A 25,305-nucleotide genomic window follows, 5' to 3' on the forward strand; every position below is an offset into this window, starting at 1 on the left:
TTGGGAATCTGAGACAGGAAGATGGGGTTAAGGGTGGTGGCAGTGACCAAATCGCATTATCTGGCTACCCACCCAGGCCAGGAGAGTGAAAACACCTACGTGGTCTGTGCCGCAGGAATCCTTGTCAGTACTAATGTGAATGCCATCTGTGACATCCCGGACAGCAGCACATTAGTCACACATTGCTAATATCCTGGGCCTCCCTTACTTCCCTTGTTAGGGGTTTTACCACCCGTGGCTCTGGGGACACAGGGGACAGGATTACCCAGCAGAGGTGAAGTTCCTACAGACCCTGGTCTCTAGCTCCTGACTCTCTCCAGGGATAATTCTTGAATGTGGCACTTCTTTCCCTTCCTCTGGAGATGTCCCCCCGGCAGGCCCACCCTGGTTTCCCCACTTAGAATGTGGGGTTCATAAACGTGAGGCCTTCAGCACTGAGCAAAGAGAGGCTCTCTGCTCTGTCATGAAAAGTACCCACAAAGAATAGCTCCCACAGTCCTGGAAGCACCCCCTTCACCAAGCAAGAAGCTGCTCAGTGGCTCCTGGGGTGGGCTGAGCAGAATATGGGAACGGGGCATCAGCTTTTGAAGATTCACATCTTTATTAAAGGCTGTGAAAGTGGAGAGAGGGCAGAATAGCATTTTGTGATAAAGCCTGTGATCGACTATGTCTGAAGATAGCAAGCGTTGTGGGGCTAGAAATCAGTGAGCACTGCTCAGTCCAGGGTGAGGCTGCCTTGCAGCTGCCAGGACAAGCCTCATCACAGCTAGACCTCCCCACCTCCTTCCTCCATCAGTCTGTTCCCACCAGCTTCAGAGGCAGCACCTGCTTTAAATCAGAATCTTCTTTTAAATGCTTTGGCGCTGTTATAGCCAGCACTCCCACCATGGTAGCAAGATCCGATGTAATCCCTTAGTGGGTGGGTCTTCAGGGCACCCAATGGATGGGGGCTGAGGTGTGGGCACACACCCTTTATCCACATGAAAGCTGAGGCCATAGAGGTTGGGGTTCTGGGCTGTGCCCCAGAAGTAGGGAGCTGAGGAAGAAGGATGGGAGCAGGGAAGGGGGACCATGGTTCTGCTAGTCGGAGGGGATGACCCTGACCTGCCTGTGTTCTGCTACTGACTCTGGTGTGAGCACAAGGTTGAGGACCTTAGTTTAGGCCTGGGAGCTAGGGTTCAAGAAGGAAACCATCTTGTCCACTGTCTCAGTGGCCTGTTTTCCATTCCTACAGCCCCAGAATGGCAGAGTTGAATTGGACTCTGAGACTATCTTGGCCAACCAGCCCATTTTATGGGTGAGGACATGGGAGCTCAGGAAGGGGCCCTTTCCTAGGTCACATCTAATTAACACAATTGGTGCCAGGGCCAGGACTTTCTCAGATACTCCACACTGCTTCTCCTTTGAGGAACAGTCTACACAGCGATGGTTCTAGAACTTAATGGGCATCAAAATCATCTGGAGAACCTGCTAAAGTTAACAGCTCACTGAGCCCCTCTCCAGAGAATCTGACTCCAGAGGGTAGAGGCTGTTGGGAGAAGCCAATGTGTGGGTCCCCGTACTATACAGAGAGCAGCACTGGCCAGAGGAGATTCCTTGGGAGGCCTGAGGTGGGCATTGCAGACAGAGCAAAAGGCCATGCTGGGAGGGGTTGGTGGCCTGAAGATCAAAGAGCAAAGTCTTAACTAAGGGGAGGCATTTGTGTGGCCAAGAGGAAGGAACCAAGCATGGAGGGGTCAGACTTTGAAAGTGGGGACAGGCATGGCACACCAGCTTCCATCCCTGCAGCTGCGAGGACCCTTTGGGGATGAAAATGCTCCAGGGAGAAGTGAACAGAGGGCCAGCCTCCAGGCAGGCAGGGGCTGGGAGAGCCCCAGCTCATGAAGAGCAGTTTGGTTTGAAAGGCACTTTGGGTACTTGTGGGGCCACCGGTGTTGCAGGCAGTGTCCATGGGAGTGGTCTTGGGCAGTGGCCAGGGGTCAGGGAGGAGCTGCAAGGACACCCATGGAAGTGGCAAGTCAGGTGGCTGGGGCAAGATGGACGCCACTTAGAGAGCTCAGAGGCTGTCTTCACCCAGGACCTCCCTGATCTGGCTCCCGGAAGGTAGGGGCCAGGGGCCTGGTGAGTTAGCCCACTGGTGCGCCCAGGGTCTGCACGGGGGATCTGGTGGCCACAGGGATGGCTGTTTAGCCTTGGAACCTTCTCTGTAGGGTTTTTAGAGAAGGAGATTTTGGTCCCAAAGAAGGAGAAATGATTCTGGACCGAATGCCAGCTGGGTACTGGGGACCAGGAACTTGAAATGCTGTGATGCGTGGGGCTTGGTTCAGGGACCCCATCCCTCTCCGCCCCGAGAGATTCCAAGCCAGTCATCCCCTTCTCTCAGCTCTGTTGGGAGGCCCTTTCACCCAAGCTGTGGGCAGTGAGAGGGGTAGGGGTGCCTTCTGCTTGTGCCACGGCCGTCCCCTCCAACAGATCTTTGAAGTAGGTGCTTAGAGCCTCCAGGCTGAGAACAGACTGGGCCGGAGGCAAAGAGGTGGCCTGCAGGTAGCGGCTATACTTCTTCAAGCCCCACTGTGGGTCACGGCGGTGCGCAGTCAGCAGCTCCACAAAACTCACTTTGTGGAGGGCCAGGAGGCGGGCCTCGGCACGCGTCAGGACTGTAGCCTGTACCAGGGGCTGCAGGGAGGTGAAGCACTGCAGGCTGCTGAAGGAGTAGATGTGCGGGACCATCTGGGGGCCAAAGGAGACCTCGAGGAGGCGGCATAGGTCGCGCATGGTCAGCACGGCGGCCAGGGCACTACGTTCGCTCATGTTTCTTGCCAGGTAGGTCTTGGCCAGACTCCTGAGTTTGAAGCTGCTGGCTCCGGGTATACACTCCCGGATGAGGGGCAGGGTGGCCAGGAAGCCTGAGATGGCCTCCTGGAACTCCCACAGCTTATTCATGTCCTCCAGGGCCCGGAAGAAGTAGGGGAGGCTGGGCCCCCACAGCTTATAGCAGGCCAAGATGGGGCGGCACATGGAGCTCAGGAAGCGGAGGAAGTGACGCAACCCCACCTCCAGGGAGACTGCCTTGGAGTACATGCCGAAGGCCTCGGGCTGGATGAGCACTCGGAACTTGCTTTTCTGGTTCACTGCTGCCAGTTGGCTAATCTGCTGAGCTGGGCAGGAGAGAAGGGCAAGGTGAGACCCCAGAGGCACAGGAGGCACTGGGTAGGAGTGGGGACCTCCAGGGCTGCCGACCCACCGTCCAGAGACCCCACCTTCAGACCTGCTGCCTTTGGAACCAGACATTAGCCTCCAGGTGCAACTCTGACCCTGGCTCTGCTGGTGAGAAGGACAGAACGAGGTCGGCTGCCCTCGAATGCCCCTTGATCACCTGCAGGGAGTCCAGCTCCCCTGCTACCTGCCCCTGAGTTCACCAAACCCTTTAGATCCAGGTCCCTTCTGTCTTCTGTTTCTATACCTAGCCCTCCGCTCCCTGCCCCTAGCCTCTAATCCCATTAGTCACTTAACTAAGGCTCCCAGCCAGTCAGAGCCCTGATACCGACAGTATACCTGCTCAATCTGCTGCACTCAAAGTGTGGCCCAGAGCCTTTTGTGAGGTCTGCAAGTGACTTCCCTTTCCTGCAGAAACACCTGCTGCTTCTAGCTGCCTAAGCTTGCCCCAGGCCAAGTCTGTGCCCCAGGGCAGGGCCCAGGCGAATGCTGCAGGAGTTGAGGGGCTTCTGGGAGAAGGGGTCATATCTCTCTGTGACCTCGGCTCAACTGGCCTCCCTGTGCAGCCCCCTGTGGAATGGGCCTTGTACTCAGAAATGTGCAGTCACAGCCCAAGGACTGGCTTGGGTTGCTGGTCTCATAGCAGTGACTTCCTGTACTGTGTTTCTGTTTAGAAATGTCTTCCCAAGGCTAAGAGAAGTGCTCATCAGAGGTGAGCTCATGGAGGTGCTTGCCTCACACTTTCAGGCACTAGTCAAGGCAGCTGTCCTTATTCAAGCAATCAAGTGGTACACCTTGGAGTCCCAGGGGAGACACAGTGCTCCGCCTCCTCTCTGGCTGCAGACGCTGGCCAGAGCTCAGGGCTTCCCTGGACCTTGCAGATGGCTCTGCCTATACTTATCTTGGCAATGTAGAGACTAAGCTAGAGAGGGATGGGAAGGCTATCAGAGAACCCACTTTCATTGTCAATCTTGAGGTCAAAGAAAACCAGGGGCCTGTCTTCTGCTTGGGGGTCGGCGAAGGTGTCATTCAAGACCGCGAGGGAGTTGGGGCTCTCCAGCTGAAAGTCACTGGACTCGCTGCTGCTGCCATCCAGCTCTTGGAAGGACTGAAACACAGGAAAGCCAACAGGTCAGGGGTCCGGAGAGAGAGAGGGAGCATACTGGTAATGCGAGCATGTGCCGGTGAGTAGATGTGTCAAAGTGTGCGTAAGTGTGTGTGGGAATAGAGCAAGCTGGTGTGGCCAAGGCACGTGCATGCACATGATGGAGGGCACCTTATTGGGGAAGGGAAAGTGTGTGTCTAGGTGAGTGCATGTGCACGAGAATGTGTGTGCATAAAAAGACATAGATGTGTATGTGCATGTGCGCGGGCCGTGTGTGTCAACCAGTGCACATGTATTAGTGAGGAAGGGTGAGGATGAGAGCATGTGGGCAAGTGTGTGCGCATGTGCATCTAGGTGTGCATGGCAGGCTTGAATTTGTGAACCTGTGCTGATACAATGTGCGTGAAAGTGAACACGTAAGAGACTGTACACAGCGGTGGGTAGAGCTGGGTGCAGACATTGGTGGGAGGGCCCAGTGCTATGGTGGGTAGGGCTGAAGGTGTCTGTTCCTCACTCTGAGCAGACTCAGAAGAAGTATGAACCAGGGATAAGAGGAAGGATCCTCATCTTGAACCCCAGATGTTTCTCTAGAAGGGGCCAGGAGCCTGGCTTTTTTTGTTCCCAAAGCCAGCCGAGGTCCCAGTGTCCTACACAAAGAGAAGGGAGAGGACTGTTCAGCCCTTAGGACACCACAAGGTGGACACACAGAGCCCAGCATTGAGAGCACTGGAGGGAGAAAGCTCAGAGCCAGAAGGCCCTGTCATGTAGCATCCAGGAACCAGCTGCTTAGGGAAGCCTGAGGCCTGGGCTCCTCCGGACTGAGCACCCACTCCTGGCCCCTTCCAGAGAAACATCTGAGGTTTGAGATGAGGCTCCCTCCTCCTAGCCACAGTTCATGTTTCTTCCGTTTTCTCCAGCACCAAGGCAAGAACAGTTTGAGAAGCCTTAGGGTGGGAGAAGAACTCTGGCTCCCAAAGACCTGGGAGACACAGCCTCTTATAACATAGAGTTAATTGCTCGTCATCTGCACAGTCTTTGGTGGCCTCCTCAAAACCTCCTGATTGTCACCTGTGAACACTAGACAGAGACCAGGAGAAAAGGAACATGGCCAGGGTCCCAGAGCTGGCTGGAGGCACTGCTAGGACACAGTCTAGATAGAGCAGGTCTTAGGCTTTTCCCCTACGGACTAACTCTGGCCAGTTGATGGAGTTGGCCTCATCTGGGGCCGTCTGAGGCCTCTATGAACCCTGGTTTCTGACTAGTGTCTCTGGCCTAGATATTTTCCTAGGCCCTTCTACTCTCCAGGTAAAACATTCGTTCGAACAAAACTTTGGCCAAGAGCGAAGTCATTAATAACCACAGGTAAAATATGCTGAATTTTCCTAGGAATGGCTGAGTTTTACTTTATCTGCATTTCACGGTCCTACCCTAGGTTCACCAACTTCCTCCAAGTCATCGATAGAAACAGACATTCCCTAGGAATCCATCCAGAGCTGGTTTTGCTTAGAGAAGCTGGTGAGTTCTGGGGCTTTAGACAGAAGGACCTAATAAGAGACTTTATCAAGTGCCTTGCATATCAGTACCCTTGAATCAGCCATGGTCCAAGGCTTATTTTGCATGTCTTGCTTTGTATCGGTCCTATTAGGAACTGGGCCACACAGCAGGAGGTGAGCAGTGGGCAAGTGAGTGAAGCTCCATCTGCATTTGCAGCTGCTCCCCAGCACTAGCATCGCCGCCTAGTCCACTTCACATCATCGGGCATTAGATTCTCACAGGAGCACTGGTCCCTGGTGCCAAAAAGGTTGGGGACCGCTGTTCTATAGCATCTTCCTTGAAGTTGCTAGCTGGTGCACTGAAGACTCCACTTCTTCCCTGATGGGGGAATCCAGTGCTTTTCTCTTTCCAGATGCCAGAACCTGTTTTGGTCATAGGGCCTTGGTGCTCTTGTACTTGGGCTGGTGGAGAGCTGCACTCCCCTCGCCATGTCCTCCCCTGGGCCTCGGCTTCTTCTCACCAATGGCTGAAGATTTATCCCCGTGGCTGACTCCTGCTAGCCACCAACATGGCACACGGGGCTTTCTATTCTTCCTTCTTTTTTCTCCAAACAACTGCAAAAGCCCTTGCTGCGACTCCGAGGGCTTCCACCTGTCCCTTCCTTCTGCTGTGTCTCTTCAGGCTTTAAAGCCAGAATCTTCTCTTCAGATATTCTCTTCCAAAAGTTAAGTTCCCTGGAGAGTGGCACAGCTGCATCTTTAGGCTGGATCCCCCATCTTTATACTAGAGTCATTTATGATATGGCCACCAGAACCTCATTTTTAGAGCCTCCCATTGTCCTGGGGTCATTTTCTCTTTTATAGTCACGGAAATGTCCTTTGTCCTGAACTTACTGAGGAGCCTACTAGCTCTCTCAATAAAAGCGCACCCCCTTTGCACTGAGCTTGTCAATGGACGGGGGCTGGATAGCCCAGCCCTGACTCTTCTGTCTCCCAGATCCCTCTTGCCCTTGGGGGCTTTCATAAAGTGTGGCTTCGTTGTGGGGCCGGTCTCACTGGAACACCTTCGACCGAAATCTAGCCAGTTGTAAACTCAATTCTCCCTCCCAGGGACATACTGGCACATTTTTAAAAGACTTTTCTGAAGACCCAGGTTTAACAGAAAAGCAATCAGCACATAAAAGCTCTGGCACAAAACATCTTTCCATCTCTGCTCACTAAGGAAAACCCTCATGTTCCACCCCTAGGCCTCAGCCTTGTTCCACATCAGGATGACTGAGTGGGTGGGGGAGCAGAAAGAGAGAGCGACAGTGGTAGAGACCAGAACCCAGGCCCCCAGGAAAGGGCCTTTCCCTGGAAAAAGCGGAGGTTGGCTTGTCAGGGAAAGAAATGCAGGCAGAAATGGAGTAGGGAGAGATGAGATTCCATGTGCAAGGACTGGAAAGTGAACAACGGAAAAACACTTTGAGGGCGTAGAGAGTGGGAGATGATGAGAGCTGAAGGAAAGTGGAAAAGGAATTTAAGAAGTGCTGCTGTGAATTATCTGTTGGATCCCCTTCGATAGTCTTTAAAGGATGCAAGTAAATACGGTAATTTCTTTATTATACTTGGCTAATGGACTGTGTTTCTTAGACTGAGCCATAAGAAATCCAGGATTTTTTTCAGGCTGCATATGCAATCTGGTTCATGAGCTGTATTTCACTTATTTTCATCACAGGTCAACTTAGCAGGCTGGCTGCAAAGCAACTCAACCCAGCAGGTCCAACAGCCATATCAAGGGTACTCATAGGAAGCAGGTGGGTTGACATCTTAATCATCTTCCAAAGGTCTAGGAGGTTTATCTGGGAAGATCCAGCTCTCCTCTCCCCTGCCGGGTCATATCCCAAGAGATGCATCTCACCTCCATTCAAGGCCGATCATACACATCTGAGCATTTCTCTGACACAGATGTGTAACTGAATCTCCCAGTTGTCTCAGGATTCTCTTCTTTGGCTCTGCATTAGCAGCTTGAAATACTTGTGATGCCCAGCCTATACCATTTCATTTAGGATCTCTGGGGGCGGGACCTAAGAATTTGTCAATGGGAAAACTCCAAGTGATCATAGTGTCAGGCAGAGTTGAGAATGACTGTCCTAATTACTGATTGAGTCCATGTTTGGTCACCGCCAGTCAGGGGCTAAACCCTTTGATATTCAGTATCCATCACCTGAAGATATCTACCTAGTATCTGTCATTATTGCTTATCAAGAGTCCCAGCTCCTGAAGGACTTTCTTAGTATCTGAGGTTAAGCAACAGCTGGGACCAGTTAGGTAAGAAATTCATTGCTGGTTTTTGCAGATATAAAATCTCAGCTCTTGCAAGGTCTAAAAGGACCCAGATAGACTGCACATGTGCCTGTGGACTGAACCATACCATTAGCTAGCCTGTGGCCCCCACTGCCCTCTGCTCACCGCTCCAGCCCTTTTGCAGGCTGCTGCTGCCCCTCAGGGGACGCGGCTCCGATCTTCTCAGCTGAGCACCTTTTCAAATCTGATACACACACGCACCAGCATCAGCGTCCCTCCCCTGGGTCAGCTGCTTCCTACAGGCCTGCTGTCCACTGCCGGTTACCACTGCCACTTCTGCCAGTGGCTGCCCTCTTGGCAAAGCCCCCTCCTGCTGCCACTTGGTCCTGCTGCTGCCAGGCCCTGGGGCCAGTCATCTGTCGCAAGAGTGGCAAGAACACCTATCTTTCTCTGCCTTGGATCCTAATACAGGGCCTACAGCAGAGGCGCTGCTGACCTACCCTTGTTTCTAATCATAGTCCTCTCCATAGGTCCACCATCAGGCCCGGGTCTCACCCTCCACCTCACTACAGTTCCACCGCCTCGTCTAGCAGGGGCGAGTGCCCCTCCTGCTCACGCAGTCTCTCCCAGAGCCCAGTAGGCCTACACCAGAGCCCCCCAGACATGCCTAGAGTCCATCAACTGACACAGCTGCAGTCTGAGTAGGGGGTCATGGTGGGGGCACAGGCCCTGGTACATTTGGAAAATGCAGTACCTTAGCAGTATTCTTCAACTGTCACTCACTGGAAGGTTGGTTTAACGTCACAAAGAGGGGAGGACATGAGAATACAGGAGCCTGGAGCACCCAGGGACCGTTGCCCCGCCCCCTCCCTCCAAGCTGCTGCAGGTACTCTAGGGGCACCAAGGGTCTGGAAAGGGCACTGAAGATGGGGGAGAAATGCACCAGGGGGACCTAATTTGTTTTCTTTTAAAGAAAGTTTGGAACTCCCGTAATGGTTAATTTCAAACCTGTGTGTCTGAAGAATACCTACATAAAAGCAGTGGTTCTCTGGCTTTCTCTCCAGACTTAGCCTCAAAGGCAAGCAGCTACTTCTAAATGTTCGAGTCTTCATAGCCTGCAACGTGCTTCTCCCTCCTCCCTTGATTAACCTTAGGCATCACCTAGCTCCTTGCTGACAGCTGAGGATTAGACTGACATCTCCACCACCCAAACTTGGCTGGTGTCAGTTCCTCCACTTGACTCTGAGGAAGTCTGGGGAGACCACTGGCAGCCAGTCCTTTTCTCTGTTTCCTTCCCGGGATTCTACCTCCACCAAGACTCAGCTTTGCTTTAATTTTTTCAAGGTTATGGGATGGAAAGAAGTGCCCAGATTTCAGAGACATTTAGAACACAGAAAGACAAGACTTAAAAATGGATTGGCTGTGAGGAATAATAGGAAGGGGTGTCCCTGGCAGCTTTGGGGTCTCAGCTTGTGTAACTGGGCAGATGGTACAATTTACTGAGAGAAGGAAATGAGCTTGAGGTTTCTCTATGGGGCACCCAGGGTGAGTGCATCCGGGGGAGGGCTGCTGGCTGTTCTGGTCTGGCATCAGCAGCCCAAGGGCAGTATAAGAAGTCACAGGCCCGACTGAGATCACAGGAGAGTATACAGACTAAAAGAGAAGAGGGCTAAGAACCAAAGCCATAAGAACAACATTGAAAGGAAAAGACCTTGACGGAGAGCGAGGAGGAGCAGCCAGGCTGCAGGAGGAAGACCTCCTGATCCCAGGGGAAGCAGTCTCTCAGGGAGGGTTTGATGCTGGTCAAGAGTAAGGACTGAAGGTGACCCCTGGACTTGGAGGCTACCCAGGGAGGTTACCCAGTGCAGGTGGGCAAGTTTCACTGGCATGGTAGGGAGAGCGGGGAAGTGTGGTGAGGAAAGAGGGCTGAGGGGCTAGAAATGGGGAGGTTCTGAGGGGAAAAAAGACTTCCTTCAGCATGTTTTAGCTCATGAGGAAGTGGAAGTATTTGAAGATGCAGATGAGGATGGGGAAGTGGAGGGAGGCTCCCAAGGAGACAGAAGGACTGGGGCCAGGACAGAAGGAGAGTGTCCCAGAGGTAAGTAGATGTCCCTCCATCCTAACAGAAAGTACTGGGGAAGAATGTGATGGAGTCAGGCCAATCTGTGATTAGATATTGGATAGCAGATGTCTACTAGCTATCTGAGGGCTCCCGTCGTCTTCCTGGGGCAGAGGGTATGGTCATGTGTGGAGAATGGAGTGGGGATGAAGCTGTGGAGCTCGGGCAGTGGAGGTGCGGTGAGCTGTGGGGGTGGGCAGGACAAGCACGTTCTTAGAGACTATCCTTTGTGGTTTTCCCCGTCGATTTTCTCCAACACTATTCAGCCTCCAGGTGGCAGTGCAGAGAAGACAAAGCTAGAGAACCCATCCAAGATTGCTTTTGGAGGGCAGGCCTAATAGACCATGGGGAGGCAAGGTGAAGAGATCTGGATGCAAGATTGGCTGTAATGGTGGGCCTTGCTGGCTGGAGGGAAGCAAAGATAGGATGAGCTTGGTGGGAGAGAGCAGAGGTTCTGGAAGTAACTGGAAAGCTCAAGGGTCAGGAGGCTATGGTCAGAGTCTTGAGTGGACCATTTTAGAGATGGACAGTTCTTGGTGAGGCCCTGGGGGTGGCCATGGGGTGAAGCCCCCTGAAGTCAAGAAGTGGAGACGCCAGGGTGATGGATACCTGCAGTCCCCCAAGAAGAAGGGAGAGAAAACTTAGGAGGCAGGTACCAAAGTCTTCTCTATGTGGGGAAAGCAGGAGGATGCCTGAGATGAGCTGGGGGACCTGGGGTTCACCTTGAGACCTGGAACCTCAAAGGCACAGGTCTTACCAGATGGTGGGACTGAAATACCCAGGAGGCAGAGGTTCTTGACCCCACCTCCTACCTCTGACACTCACAGGAGAGTGTGGTTTCGGGAAAGAGGGACATCGCAGCCCCACAGGAGAACCAACTTTCAGTACCGGGAGGAGACAAAAGCCACCTGCAGGGAAGACGTAAGTCCAGCAGGGAGTCTGTTGGTCACAGAAGAAGGGTTTGCAAGGGTGATCTTTCAATAAATATTTATTGAGACAAATATTTATCTGCCAGGTCTTGGGATTGACACAGTCCCTGTTCTCATGGGTTTAGGTCCTGGCAGAGACCTAGAGTAAAAGCTTGGGGTAAGGGGATGGGGCAGTGGGAGGTGCAGAGGGTGAGAAAAGCTTCCTTTTCTTGGGCAGAGGCCCAGGCATGTGGAGTGGTGGCTTGAATCTCAGTCATGCTCTCTTGGCTGAAGAAGACTTAGGTCTCTCTGCCCAGGGTCCATGCAACTGCTCATTCCTTGACCAAGATGTATGAACACCTACTGTGTCGGGGGCGTTTAGGTGTGTGGGCTGGACCGGGCCAGGCAGGGGGATGGAAAAAGCAGAAGCAGGGCATAGGTGTTGGCCACAAGGTTACAAGAGGATGGTGGCTAATAGCTATAGAGGGAGGCACGTGGGGTTCTCAGAGGCTTGTCTGAGGGGGCGCTGAGCTGGTGGAGGGACTCTCTGGAGGGTGGAGTGCAGAAAATGAATTTGGAGAGACTTCCAGTGGGACCTGGATTTGGGGATTCTCCATAGGGGTTCTGTCAGAATCCTGGGAGATTCTTGCCCTAAGCATCCGAAATGCCCTAAGCACTCTGCCTCTTGCCCTGCCCCCCCTGAGAGAGGCCTCAAGCTGGGGAGTCACAGAGGATAGAGGAAGAGAGAAGAAGTTGTTGAGCCACTGGGTTACATGTGAGGATCCCCGGAGGGAGTGGCCACGGGACCGCCCTGCCCTTCGCACCCGGCGGGGTTGGCTGCTGGCCCTTTGGAGGGGGGTGCTACATTCCTGAGTGTTGGCAGGATGGTTGGGAGGCCCTGTGATGGCTGGGGTGGTGGCCGGAGTGGTGGCAGGGGAAGTACAAGTCCACATGGGGGTACAATACATTTTGAGTGGCAAGTGGAAAATGTGGCGAAGTCGGGTGGCTCTTTGTGCTCGAGACAAGTAGCTGATCCCACGTTGGATGACAGTATGCTCCTGGTACCCGGCAGGCTGGCTGGGAGACTTGGCATCAGGGACGACAGCTTGCTCGGTGGGATGATGGGGAGGCGAAGATGGGGGACGGCATGTGCCACTGGGCAGACAGGAGGCCTGGCAAGGGTGGGATGCTCCTCGCGCTCTCGGCAGGGGATGGGCTGGCGGGGGTTGTGGTGCAGCAGTCTCCATGGGCTCCACGTGCTTTCCAATATAGAACCTCAGACTGAGGGCTGGAGAGGATTCAGGGGCCACCCATCCCAAACTTTCACTCTGTTCAGATCCCCTTTTCCCTGGGACAGGGGACTGGCCAGCTTCCATTAACAAGCCTCAGGGACAAAAGGGTCACAACTCACAAAGCCACTGTTCCATTATAGGATGCTTTAAAAAAGTTCTTACATGGAGTGAAAACTTGCTTGTCTGGGCCCTGAACAGTGCTGCCCCATAACCTCACACCCCCACAGTGGCCCTCACTGCTGTCTACCCTCGTTGTTGAGGACACAGAGGACAGGAACTGAATAAGGACAATCCCAACGAAAGCACTGGGTAGTCCAGAAAAGAGACAGGGCTCTGGAAAGAAGTAATCTATTTACATTTCAGAAGAGAACATATGGTTACTGAATGCCATTGCCCTAGTCTGGAGGGGAGCCTGGGGTGGTCCAGGCCCACAGCTGGCATTTGGAGACTGTCCTCAGGGCAGCTCAGGACTTACAGCCTTACTGGAAAATTGCCCAAGTGCAAGGCAAGTCTGAGCCTCACCTGTCATGGCTGTACCCCTGGGACTAGGAAAAGGGGGGAGGCAGAAGTCCAGAACTGACTTCTGGGCCACTCACCGAGTTTTCAGCATCTGAGTCTTCCGAGCTGCTGATCACCACGATGCGCTCTTCTGACAGTGGGCAGGAGCGGAGGCATTAGGCCCTGTTGGGGATGCCTGCTACCCTCCCCGCCCCTTCTCCCACAGGAAACCTCCCAGGGCAGTGGACCAGGTGGGCAACTTGTGCCCTGCAAGGCGGGTTATGAACAGTCACCGTGTGCGTCCATGTGGATCTGTTTATTCTAAGTGGCTTTCCATTACTGCCTGCTGTGCCTTCTGAATACTAGTTTAGCTGCTGGTTCTGAATGCAGAATTTGCTCCCAGTAGAGGAGGCTTGACAAGCATCACCTGGTTTGGAACCTTTTGCAATCCTAAAGAAGCATTTTGGTTTATTCCAATTCTCAGCCCTCTGAGATGAGATGTTCAAGTTAAAAGATACCCTGTATCTAGTTAACCAAAACCTTTTGATTTAACAATAGTATCTGTGAAGAAGGAATATCAGTTAGGGCTCAGTGTGTGACCAGAGTCAGGGTCTGTGACCTAGAATGAAAAGAAAGCTGGATTGTCTTGTGTCTCAAACATTCCAGAATTCTACCAGTTGACCTTAACTCATGCCCAAGGACTCCCTGTCTGGCAGTGTCCGTAAAAGATGTCTAGGACAAATGAGGTACCTCAGATGGGTGGTCTTTGCAGAGAAATTGGGGAACTGATGGATGAGGACTTTATTTTCTCTGGGAGCATACTAGGCACCCACCAAATACATGTTTCCTGGGGAGACCCGCACTCTCTAGAGGCATGGAGCTGGGTTCTCTAAGAGTGTGTTGGGGTAGGAGCTAAGGATCTGTGAGCTTAAGCCCCTCCTGCTCCCGCACTGGAATCCCAGCAAAGCACATGTAAAATAAACTGTATCCATTCTCACCCCCTAGACAAACCGTGAGCTCTCCTTGTCCCATTTCATGGCAGCTGAGAGCAGGTCACTGGGAGTGCTGTGGGCTTTGGGCTCCCTGGGTGCAGTCAGAATGCAGAAAGGGGCCCCATCCAGCCCCTGGGCAGCATGTAGGTCTCCGTCTCTGCTGAACCCCACTTCCCTACCTGCCTCTCCAGAATCGGCAGTCGCATGGTTGCTGTTAAGCAGTAAGTCCTCATTTACTATGTTGGGGCTCTTGGGGCTGGGGAGCCCATCCAGATGGGGTGGTGATACTGCCCTGGAAGTGCTGGGCTGCTCGAGGGAGCTCTGGGCCAACCTGGCCGCCTTCTCTTCCTCAGACTCCATCTTGATGACCTTCCTGGGGCACTCGGTCTGGCAGGACTTCCTCTTCTGTGGTGTGGCTGTGTTGGAGACCTCCTGTGCAGTGGGGAGTCACAGGGCCAGGTAAGGAGCTTCCAGGGGTCCTGGGGTGGTGGGCAGAGACCTAGACCTGAGTAGCAGGGGCCTGTGGCTTCCTCCTTTGCTCCTGCTGTTCCCTCTGCTCTCTCCACACGGAACACCCTCCCAAGCTGCCATGCACACTGACCCTGCCTGCTGAGCACCAGCCTCTGACTGCCAGAGAGGAGCTCATGCTTAGTAGAGGGGAACTTTCTGACAGGGCAGCCAACAGCAAGGTACAGATTAAGGTCTGGATTCTCACCCAGCTCTACCTCTTACCGCGTGGTGGGATCTGGGCCCTCAGGAGGGAAGGTGGGGCTTGGGGAGAACTTACCTTTCTACAGGAGGAGTCTTTGATGGAGTAGGCATACATGGGTACAGGGTGTGCCCCAGGAACCGACTGTACCACAGCCACAGGATGAATCTCAGCCAGCCCCAGGGGCTGTGGCTGAGCCATCTGTTTCCCCTTTGGCTGTAAAGTTTGGAAACGAGAGTCAGAAATGACTGGGCAGCAGGACCAATGCTGGGAACTCAGGCCTGAGGTCAGCCCAACCCCCAGGGTCTCAATCAGCCACAGGTGCAAGCTGCCTGGTCCAAAGCCCAGGGCCCACCAGGGAGTCTTCACCACACCCTCCATGGCTTCACTTCCTTGTGACCCTGAGGTGCCGGTGCCCAGGGATACTGCCAAGCAACTCCTCAAGGCTCACTCAACATCTAGCCTACACAGCTCAAGGGACAAAGTGCTCACTGCTGCCAGAACCATCTCCTCTACAGGGGCAAAGTTGTAACAGGAAGGCCATCCTTCCACTGAGCTGAAACTGGCCTCCCTATGGCTTTCACTCTGCCACCTCCCACCCCTGGGCCTTCTCTGCCTGAGTCAGAAGAAATCACTTGGACAAATCACTTAGAACTCCTCGGGCCTCAGTACCCGTCTTTAAATGGGAATAATCATAATTTATCTACCTTACAGGGTAGTGTGGATGAAGTGTGTTACTACAGTAAAATGTTTATAAGAGCACCTGGCACTTAGCATTTGATAATGAAGATGAAAAGTATTTTTTATTGCTGCTCTGTGCCAGGTACAGTGCTGAGTGCTTCATGTACCCATGCCAAAATAAAGTATAGGCAGTTCTTCAAAAAATTTTATATGAAATTTTTATAAGATCTGATGATTCTACTCTTGGTATATACCCAAAGAATAGAAAACAGATGTTCAAACAAAAACTCGCACATGAATGTTCCCAGTAGCAATAATGGAAACAATCCAAATGTCTATTAAGGGATGAATGGATAAACAAAATGTAGTATAGCCATAAAGAGGAGTATTATACAGCCATAAAAAGAAAAGAAGTTCACACACACACACACACACACACACACACACACACATCTTGAATACATTATGAGGAGTGAAAAGAAGCCAGCCACAAAAGGATACATATTATATGTGTCCATTTATGTGAAATATCCAGAATAGCTAAATGCATAGGGACAGAAAGCAGCTTGGTGGTTGCCAGGGGCTGGGGAGGGGAAATGGTGAGTGACTGCTCCCTCGCTACCAGGTTTCCTTTTGGGGCGATGAAAACAGTCTGGAAACTAGATAGGTGAGATGATTGTACAAGACTGAGAGTGTACTAAATGTCAATAAATTTTACACTTTAAAATGGTTAAAATGTTGAATTTTCTTACATGAATTTTACTACAATAAAAAGAAATTATAGTTTAAAAAAGAGGTGGGTACCATCCTATGATAATCACCAATCTACAAAAGAGGAAACTAAGGCAGAGAGGCAGTTATTTCCTAAGGCCACATACCTAATAAGAGCTTGGACAAGGGTCTGAACTCAACGTTTTTGAAAGGGAAGTTCCCTCCCTATCTGCACACACTTTTCTTCAGTCACTGTCTCTTTTACATCCCTCCCCACCGTCCTTCCCTATTGTGTGAAACTGAACAGCCTGCTTGACCATTTGCTGAAAATGAGTAAGTGATGTGGGAAGTATTCCTCTGAAAGAGGAGGCCCAGACTCTGGCCTCAGCCCCTCCTGTCCCAAATCTGATCCATTGGTGCCTTGAATTCCATGTGCTCAGTGGATGGGTGTCACTCAGGAGCCTGTGGCCTGTCCACACAGTAAAGGAAAGGCATTCCAACACAGCAGAGGGGACTCTTCATCAAGCGGAGCTGCACTGGAAAAGCTGGGCACCCAACTGTAAGATTATGAGGCCAGGGATAGGCTTTTCTTATTGGGATGAGCTCTGCCCCTCCTCTCAGGGGGAGGACAGGGTCAGGCCACCCTCAGAGTGGGAGTCCAGAGATGACCTGGCCAAAAGTGGGCTGGGACAGACAGGGAAGGCCCAGAACAACAAGGCCACCTGCTGGGTACCAGACCCAAGCCAGGCAGAGCTCTTTGGTATCAGTGCACCGATGTGGGCTGTGGGCTCCTACACCATCTGCTATAATGGACTGATTTCCTTCTTTCCTCCCTCTTTCTGGGTTCCTTTTGCTCAGTATCTTTACAAAAAGAAAAGAATTGTCTCTGGATTAGAGAGTGGAGCCTGTCTTGGGGAATGGGAGAGAATGGACGATCTCCGATTAGGGGAAGTGCACAATCTCCACTGAGTGCTCTCTGCCAGTGTTTTTCAAACTATACTCTGTGACCCATTGGTAGACCATGAAAGCAATCGAATGGGTCATGACCTGCATTTTTTATATCACACAGAAGAGAAAATATTAGAGCAATCCCATGTAATAAGCTCAATTTGTTTTGCAAAACTTCTGTTTTAGCTAGAGGTATGTGTGTGTATATAGAGCGTAGGCTAGATGTAAAATATATTTTTTTATGATAGATGACAGTCAAAAAAGTTTAAACTACTATTTTAAAAAAAGTGTAGGTGAGACTATGAAGAAATTGGAAACCGTATAGACTGTTGGTAATGGTGCAGCTGCTATAGAAAATTGCATGGCAGTTCCTCACAAAATTAAAAGTAAAACTACCACATGGTCCGCAATTCCATTTCTAGGTAAATTTTGTTATGTGTATTTTATCACCACTAAAATATTTTTTATAAAGTCGAAAAGATCCTGCTCTGCCCTTTTGTGTGTGGCTCTATAGACAGCTGGTATGTAAAAGACCTTTCACGTGGGCCATAAACTCCCCAAAGGCAGGGTTGGGTTCCTCGGTCTCTGTCCCACTCCTCCATTGTTAATGAAGCAGCAGACATACGAGGGCTCAGTAAAGGAAAATCATGATGACTGATTTATAGACGTTATAGCTTTAAATTAATTTTTTTTCATTAAAGTATTATAATATTATTACAAAAAGAGCCTATGAAAAACAAAGGATGGGAAATGCCAGAGCCACCCCCTGTTCCCCACCACCAGCAGTCCTAGTTAAGCCTATTTTGTTGTCATCTCCATCTAGGCACACAGCTGCAGTGAAAGTTAACCAAGTTTCAAGAGGGATGAGTGTTGGCACTAGAAGCCCAGCTCCTGCCTCCTAAGGGAGGAACACGAATCCGAGAGTTGCCTTTCTCCGGGCATAGCTGATGGAACTGACTCTCCTGGCATAGCCAGACCACGCCTGCCTCACTCAAGCTGTCACATTTGTTCTTTGTAGTCAGAGTTATTCACTTCTTTTCCCCAACTCCACCTGCCCCCTCCTCCAACCTATTACTTAAAGAACACAAGATGCTCTGCAAAAAGAGCATTCTTCTGATTCTCCAAGTTCAAACTGTTTAGTAGTGGATAGTGAGAGGTCACCTCAAGGACCTGGCAAAATGCCTAGACCTTACACAGACAGTTTGGGCTTTCTTGCTGTTCATTAACCAGCCACGGGCACCTGGAAGACAGCTGAGATCAGTGGACCCGGGGCATTTTCCACTATTATTTATATGATTTCTTTGGGGACATTATTCTAGTAATGTTTGTAATAAAAAACGAATGTCTAACTATGCACAGACAGAGAACTGACTAAATGAAGCATGCTTCATCCATTCAGTGGACCACTATGCAGATGGAAAAAGGCATCAGGAAGGAATACTTCATTGGGTGAACAAGCCTGGAGCACAATATTGTGTATATGTGGTACTATGCTAACTTTGTACGAAAAAAAAAAAAAAAAAGGAAAAAGCAAATATCTGTAATCATATTTACTTGTAATTACATAAAGAAATTCTGAAAAGATATGTAAAAAGTTCATAGAGTTAGATATGTGGGCCTAAGAACCAACGGATGGGGGACAAGGTGGGATTAAGACATTTATGACTTTCTATGCTTTTATTTCTGATCATGTGACATTACCTAACCAAAAAGGAAAATGTCCTTTTTTTCTTACTTTTAAAGTTGTGTATATGGGGATGTAGTACCCAAAACAGTTAGGAGTTGGCTTCTAGTCCTGTCCCTAGCTTGCCATGTGGCCTTGGGTTAAGTCACACCCTCTCTCTGGGCCTTAGCTTCAACCTCCTTAGAAGAGGAAGTTAGACTCCAAGCTCTCTCCTAGCTCTAAACTCTCAGATCCTAAATCCTGCCTCCGCCAGGAAGCCTCTCCTTCAGCAATCTCTCCTATGGGCCATGCCATAGCAAAGCTAGGAAGGCTTGCCATCCTGACCACCCCCATCAGAAGACCTGTTTTCCATGGAGATTTGATTAGTCTTGGGTCCGGGTCCTAGACAGGCAAGCACATGCAAACCTGGATGAGCAGGATGCTGAGGAGACCAGATGCCCAGTCTGGGAAGGCACTGAGAAAGCTGATCTTGGTGGAGAGAAACCATGCATGCGAGCACCCAAGGGAGCAAGTCAAAGGGATGCCATTGCATTTCTACCCAGGGAAGCACTTTAAGTCAGGGTAGTAGTCCAGAAATGGGAATGGCTGCCTCAAGAATGAGTGAGCTTCCTGTCCCTGGAGGTGTGTGCATGAAAGCTGAACAGCTAAAGTCAGGGCACTGCAGAAGGAATGCCAACATTAGAGGAGATATGGGTGCCTTCCAACCCTGAGAAACTATGGTTCTTGGATATATGTTGGCCCTGAAATCACACCAATGGAACCCAGGCTGTTGGGATGGAGGTCTGACACTTGTCCCCATTCTCCATTCCTCTTCGAGAACCATGTGTGTGGGAAGAGGAGAGGAAGGTAGGTCCATATGTTAACATCAGGAAAAGGGGTGGGGTGCAGGGCACTGAGGTCATCAAGGGAGCCTACCAGTGACCACCTTCTTCACCTCCTGTACACATCTGGATCTAACTGCTCCTAAAACCATCAAGAGCTCATGTCCCATCAAGAGCTACTGTGGCATTTAGGAGCCTAAAGCGAGCCAATCCCTCCTTTATTCCTCCCACCAAAAGCTCCAGTCTAGCCACTTCCTGTCCCTTTCTCAGGCACTTTCTCACCTCTGCTGCCTGCAGACACATGCAAGTGCCAGTTTCCTTTCTGAAACAGGGGAACTCCCAACCCGCCTGACTGCTGGACCATGCCATCACCCCATCAGCCCTCAAACCCATCTCACCAGGTCAACGTCAAAAGGGCCCCTGGGACTGCTGGTAGCGTTTGGGCTCGTTCTCCTGGGTACAGCTGCATCTGGAGAACATAGAGAAGGTCATAGGCAGGTCATGGATATCTTTGGTGAGCGGCATCCAGGCCTGGGACAGTGACAAAGGGAAAAAGGAAATGTTTCCTTTGCTTTCCCTGGAAACCCATTCTCCACAACCTCTCACAGCACTGGAACAGCTCCATGGAGGGACTGGCATTTGGAAGGAAAGCCCCCTGACTGCAGTGGGCATGAACCAAGTCATTACTGAGCGTTTGCCTTTGGCTCCAAACTCCAAGTGCACCTCTATTTCTGGGCCAACACAAAAGCAAAGTGTGGACAATGCTAAAGGCATTACTGTTCACTGACTTCTCTGCATATAGTAAGAATTCCATGCATGACATTCTTCTTACCCACAGCCTGGTTTTGATTAAGTCTAAACTAAATCTCTCATGTTTTAGAATAAAATGTGTATTTCCTTTCTTTGCCAGGGCCTGGTTACAATACTCAAGGCAAGCTATTCAAATGCTGTGGGGTCATTTCCTGTATATAGGGTGACATTCGCCGCCTAGGTGGGGAAGGCACAAGTCCACACCTGCTCTAGGACTATACTTTTATGAACCCACATCCATCAGCTCCAAGGCCAGGAAGGAGAGGCTTCTTTATCACTGGCACCTGCCCAGGGGCCTTCAGGTTCTTAGCCTACCTCCCCTTCCTCGCCAGCTATCCAGAGCTCAGATTCCAGCCTAGAGCCTTCGTCAAAGAGCTGTTTAAGCTTCCTCACCCTGAAGGCCCTCTTGTGCACCCCATCCCCATGTCTCTTGAAAATCCCCCTGGCCTATCCAGCTCTGCAGAGCTGCTACAACTCCAGAATTTGAACTGCAGAGCCAAGCACTGTCTCACCCTCCAGCTATGTGATATGCCCTCATCTTGTCTCCCAGTTGGACTGGACAACTTGAAGTGAGGACTGGTCTGCTGTTTCCCACTTCCCAAGTGCTCAATACCAGGCAGGGCCGGCCCATAAAGTTTAGCATTTGGTCCAGATAGTAGGCCATTCTGGGGACAAAGAACCTCCTCCACTGAGCCATAGCGTGCTTTTGGGTAAGCACCCAACCAACCCAGGGGTTTTTTCCAGCCCCTTTCTGCCCTAACCTCATGCTCCAGTTGACTTAAGAGAACCTCCTGGTGTGGTTTGTCCTTCCCAGATTAAAATGATATCGGTCTATTGCTCAGCTTTGTAGTTTCCTAACTTCTCCAAGGGTCACAAGATCGCAGCTAATTCACGGAGTCTTGTAAATTAGTCACACATGATCCCTTTGGGTGGCTGTGGCCCATATCAGGGCCTCCTCTCTTCTTTATTCTGTGCCCTGGAACCTAGGATGTGATCAAACTCAAGAGACAATACCCGCTCCTCCCCCACCCCTCCCAATTTCCATTTCTGTCACACGGAGATGATCTTTTCTGCTCTGCCTTCCCCGGAGGGAGGGCAGCATCCAGGAACAAGCCCTTAAATGGTAAACAGGCCAGCTATAAGGGTGGCTCGAGCGCTTACCTCTCTCCTGGGTGATGCAAGAGACCAGGTCCTGCAGGCGCACCTTGAGTTCGTCAAAGCTGTCAGTGCGCACGGCAGCTTGCGGGCTCTGGGGCTGTTCCTGGCGCAGGCGGCAGAGCGCTTCCCGCAAGAAGCTGTGCATGTCCAGCACCTCCTGGTCTGAGGCGTAGAGCTTCATTCTCTGCACGAGCACGCTGCCCGTGCGGATGCGCTGCAGCACAGCGTCCAGGTGGTCCAGCTGGCCCGCAATCTCCTCGTAGTCGCGCTGGTACCGCGTGTTCACCTCTTTCAGCAGCTCGCTCTCCTGCGCCTGCACGTACTCCACTACCTGGCGCACACGCGAGCGGATCAGCTCTTCCATGTCGCTGCGCACGCGCCCCATCTTGCTGACAGCTGAGTGCATCTGTGCCTGCGCCGCGCTGAAGGAGCGGTCCTGCTCCTCCAGCGCCTGCGTCATGGCATCCAGCTCCTCTTGCCGCCCCTGGATCTCCACGCTGATGTCGCACTTGAGGTCGCCGTGGGCGCTATCCAGGAGCGCACACGAGACGCACAGCGGCTTGGAGCAGCCGCGGCAGTAGATGCTGCGGACACACAAGGCCAACCCGATTTAGGGCTCTCTTGTCCGCTCCCCCCTCGTTCCCCCCCGGCCCCTTTAAATTTTTATTACGTTCCTCTATAAGAATTACAAAACTTTGAATCATGGTATGTTTCTAGGTTCGTGCTTTTCCTAAATCAGTGTTTGTGGTTATGGTGATGGTATCTCAACTACCAGTAAAATATTAGAATATTAAAAAGTTACCGAAGCAACAATAGAAACAATACAAAGACATATTTTTAAAAAGTTAATCATCTCCTGGGTGCATCCTTCCACACCTCTCTCCACTCAAACCACCTTACAAAAATATACAGACTATGAAGCTGCTTGCGGGATTCTAAAGACTATATACATTTCAACCTATTTCACCCTCACTTAGAGACTGTTTAGGGGGAAATGATTGTTATCTTCATTTCATAAATGGAGAAACAGAAACATTCAGAGGTTAAATAATTGGCTCAAATATACAGCAGTTTTGGAGGTTGATTATTGTACTTAAATGAGATCATGCTATACCATTACTTTGTAACTTCCTCCTCTAATTTACTTTCATTTAGGATATTGTTCTAGGTCTATTAAGTATAGATCAACTGTATTGTCTTTAATAAATAGCTCATTATATCCCAGATGGACCACAATGATTCACTTATTCTCCTTTTAATGAACATTACAGTGAATTCTTCTTTATGTATTTTTTTTTCCCTTTCTTTCTTTTTTGGCCAATATGGACAATGCTTTGTGTAGCCTAATGCATGGATGCTTTTGTTCCTATGAAACAGATTACAAAAAAACAGTATTGCTAGATCAAAGAATGTGTATATTTTTACTTAATAGATTTCAGCTAGCAGACAATTCCATAGCATTTACTATGTGTCAGATACTATCATAATAAACATTTGATAAATATTAACTCAAGTAATCCTAAAATCCTATGGGGATAGGAACTATTATTATGCTCATTTTAAGGATGGGGAAACTGAACAAGAGGTAGAATAACTTGTCCAAGTTCATTCAATTAGTAAGTGGTAAGAGTCCAGATACAAACTGTAGTAGGCAGAATAATGGCTCCCATTCATGTAATAATTCCCGGAACCTGTGAATGAATATTAGCTTACATGGAAAATAGGCTTTGCAAGAGTGAACACATTAAGGATCTTGAAATGGGAGATCATCCTGAATTATCTGCATGGACCCAATGTGATCACAAGAGTCCTTATAAAAGAAAGGGGAGGCGAGAGAAGGGAAACATGATGATGGAAGCAGAGATCGGAGTAATACTATACCACTGACTTCAAAGATAGAATAAGGTTATGAACCAAGGAATACAGGCAGACTCTAGAAGCTGGAAAAGGCAAGAAAATCGATCTTCTCCAAGAGCCTTTAGAAGGAAGATAGCCTTGTTGACATCTTGATTTTATCTCAATGAGACCCAGTTCAGACTTCTGATTTCCAGAGCTACACAATAATAAATATGTACTGTTTTAAGCCCCTAAATTTGTGGTAATTTGTTCCGGCAATGATAGGAAACTAGTAAAAACAAAAAAACAAAAACCCAGGTAGTCAGGCTCAGTATTTATGCTTTTAACCATTGTAAGGTTGCCTGTTCAAATATTACGAGGAAAAATATTGTTACTTCCTCAGATATATTGTAATTCACCCTCACTGGCAACGATAATACATCAGTTCACCTGAGGCCAGGAGAAAGGCTCTTAGCTGGGGCCTCTTTGGCCTCAATTACTGAGATCAACTTGTCCTGGAACTGCCAACCAAGAGTCGATAGCCAATCTGACTACAAAGTCATGGCACCAAGCACTTGTCCTCAGCTTTGCCGGCTTTCAACCTTCCTAAGCCACCCAACGAGTTAAGGTCTCACGGCATGATCCTCCTGGTCAAACATAGGAAACTTATTCCAGGCAGCAGAGGCTTCCTGGAGAGCCCCAAGAGTGGGAGAAGGGACTGGGGATTGGCATTCGGTCATGAGCATTCTGCTACTCTAGCCTCGAGACATCTGATCTAAGTCACAGAGACACATCGCCCAGAGACAGGGTCAGTGACTGAGGTTAAGTAGCAGCTACAGCAGAGAAAAGAGCCTGGCAGATGTGGATCTCATCTCAGCTCTGTGCCCTTGGAAGGTCACTTAACCTCTCTGTATCTGTTTCCTTATCTGTAAAACAGGGATAATTCCCACCACATGTGGGAGTGCTGTAGAGCACAGGTCCCCAACTCCTAGGCCGCAGACTGGTACCAGTCCATGGCCTGTTAGGAACCCGGCTGCACAGCAGGAGGTAAATGGCAGGCAGCCAGCGAAGTTTCATCTGTATTTGCAGCTGCTCCCCAGCACTAGCATCACCGCCTCAGCTCCACCTCTGATCATCAGGCATTAGATTCTCATAGGAGTACCAGTCCCTGGTGCCAAAAAGATTGGGGACCACTGCTATAGAGGATCAAATCAGAGAAGTCCTATAAAAAATTATTGACAAAGACTATGATTATTATAATTGAATAAAATATTAATGTTCACCGATGTCACTATCAATGAGAAATGCTAAATAATTATGAATAGAACTAATACTTTTACAAAGGGCAATTAGACAATTCCATCAAAATCACAAACGTATTTATCCTTTGACCTAGCAATCCTCCTTCTAGGTATCTATTCTGTAACTCTATCTCCATATGTAGGAAATGACATCTGTATAATCCAATACAACCCATTATAGCAGAGAACAGAAACAACCTAAGTGTTCATCATTAGGCAATGAATTATTTAAATTATGATGCCCCTATACAGTGGAATACTATGCAGCTGTAAAAAATTAAGGAAGCTCTTTATATGGAAAAAATCTCCATGGCAAAATGAGGATAATAATAGGAGTGTTAAGAGGATTAAATTATGTGTGTGTGTGTGTGTGTGTGTGTGTGTGTGTGTGTAGTTAGAACAGTGACTAGCATATAATGAATACTCCAAATCTATTATTATGATGTATATTTTAAGTAAAAAAATCAAGGTGCAGAAGTGTATGTATAGGATGCTATCTTTTGTGTAAGAAGGAAGAAAAATAAGAATATACTCGTGTTTGATTATATTTGAATAAAGAAATGTTCAAAAGACACATAAATTAATAAAAGTAGTTATGGATGGGGTAGGGAAGAAATGGAAGGAGACATTTCACCCTATGCCTTTTAGATTGCTTTTATATTTGAACCTCGTGAATGTAACTATTTTTTAGATTAAAGAATAGAATACTAATAAATGTAGGCAACTATACAGAGTAT

At 49.7% G+C, this 25,305-nt stretch overlaps 1 protein-coding gene across 10 annotated transcripts in view; it reads right to left on the reverse strand.

Annotated features, from left to right (window-relative positions):
- Positions 1-577: 577 nt before the first annotated feature.
- PML (PML nuclear body scaffold) overlaps positions 578-25,305 on the reverse strand; it is a 40,852-nt gene continuing 16,124 nt past the window's right edge. For 2 of the 10 annotated variants that reach the window (XM_016124974.2, XM_016124973.2), the window contains exons 3-9: positions 21,435-22,015; positions 19,862-19,932; positions 14,697-14,834; positions 14,089-14,341; positions 13,016-13,068; positions 4,174-4,324; positions 578-3,158 (exon numbers count right to left, since the gene is read on the reverse strand). In XM_016124974.2, coding sequence (XP_015980460.2) covers positions 2,380-3,158; positions 4,174-4,324; positions 13,016-13,068; positions 14,089-14,341; positions 14,697-14,834; positions 19,862-19,932; positions 21,435-22,015 — 2,026 coding nt within the window. In that variant the 3' untranslated portion in view covers positions 578-2,379. Of the gene's footprint in view, positions 3,159-4,173; positions 4,325-11,189; positions 12,416-13,015; positions 13,069-14,088; positions 14,389-14,696; positions 14,835-19,861; positions 19,933-21,434; positions 22,016-25,305 lie in introns of those variants that run through there. The other 8 variants (XM_036238228.1, XM_016124976.2, XM_036238231.1 and 5 more) reach the window with 8 other exon arrangements.

Source organism: Rousettus aegyptiacus, unplaced genomic scaffold, assembly GCF_014176215.1.
Source record: "Rousettus aegyptiacus isolate mRouAeg1 unplaced genomic scaffold, mRouAeg1.p scaffold_m13_p_3, whole genome shotgun sequence".
Lineage (NCBI taxonomy): Eukaryota > Metazoa > Chordata > Mammalia > Chiroptera > Pteropodidae > Rousettus > Rousettus aegyptiacus.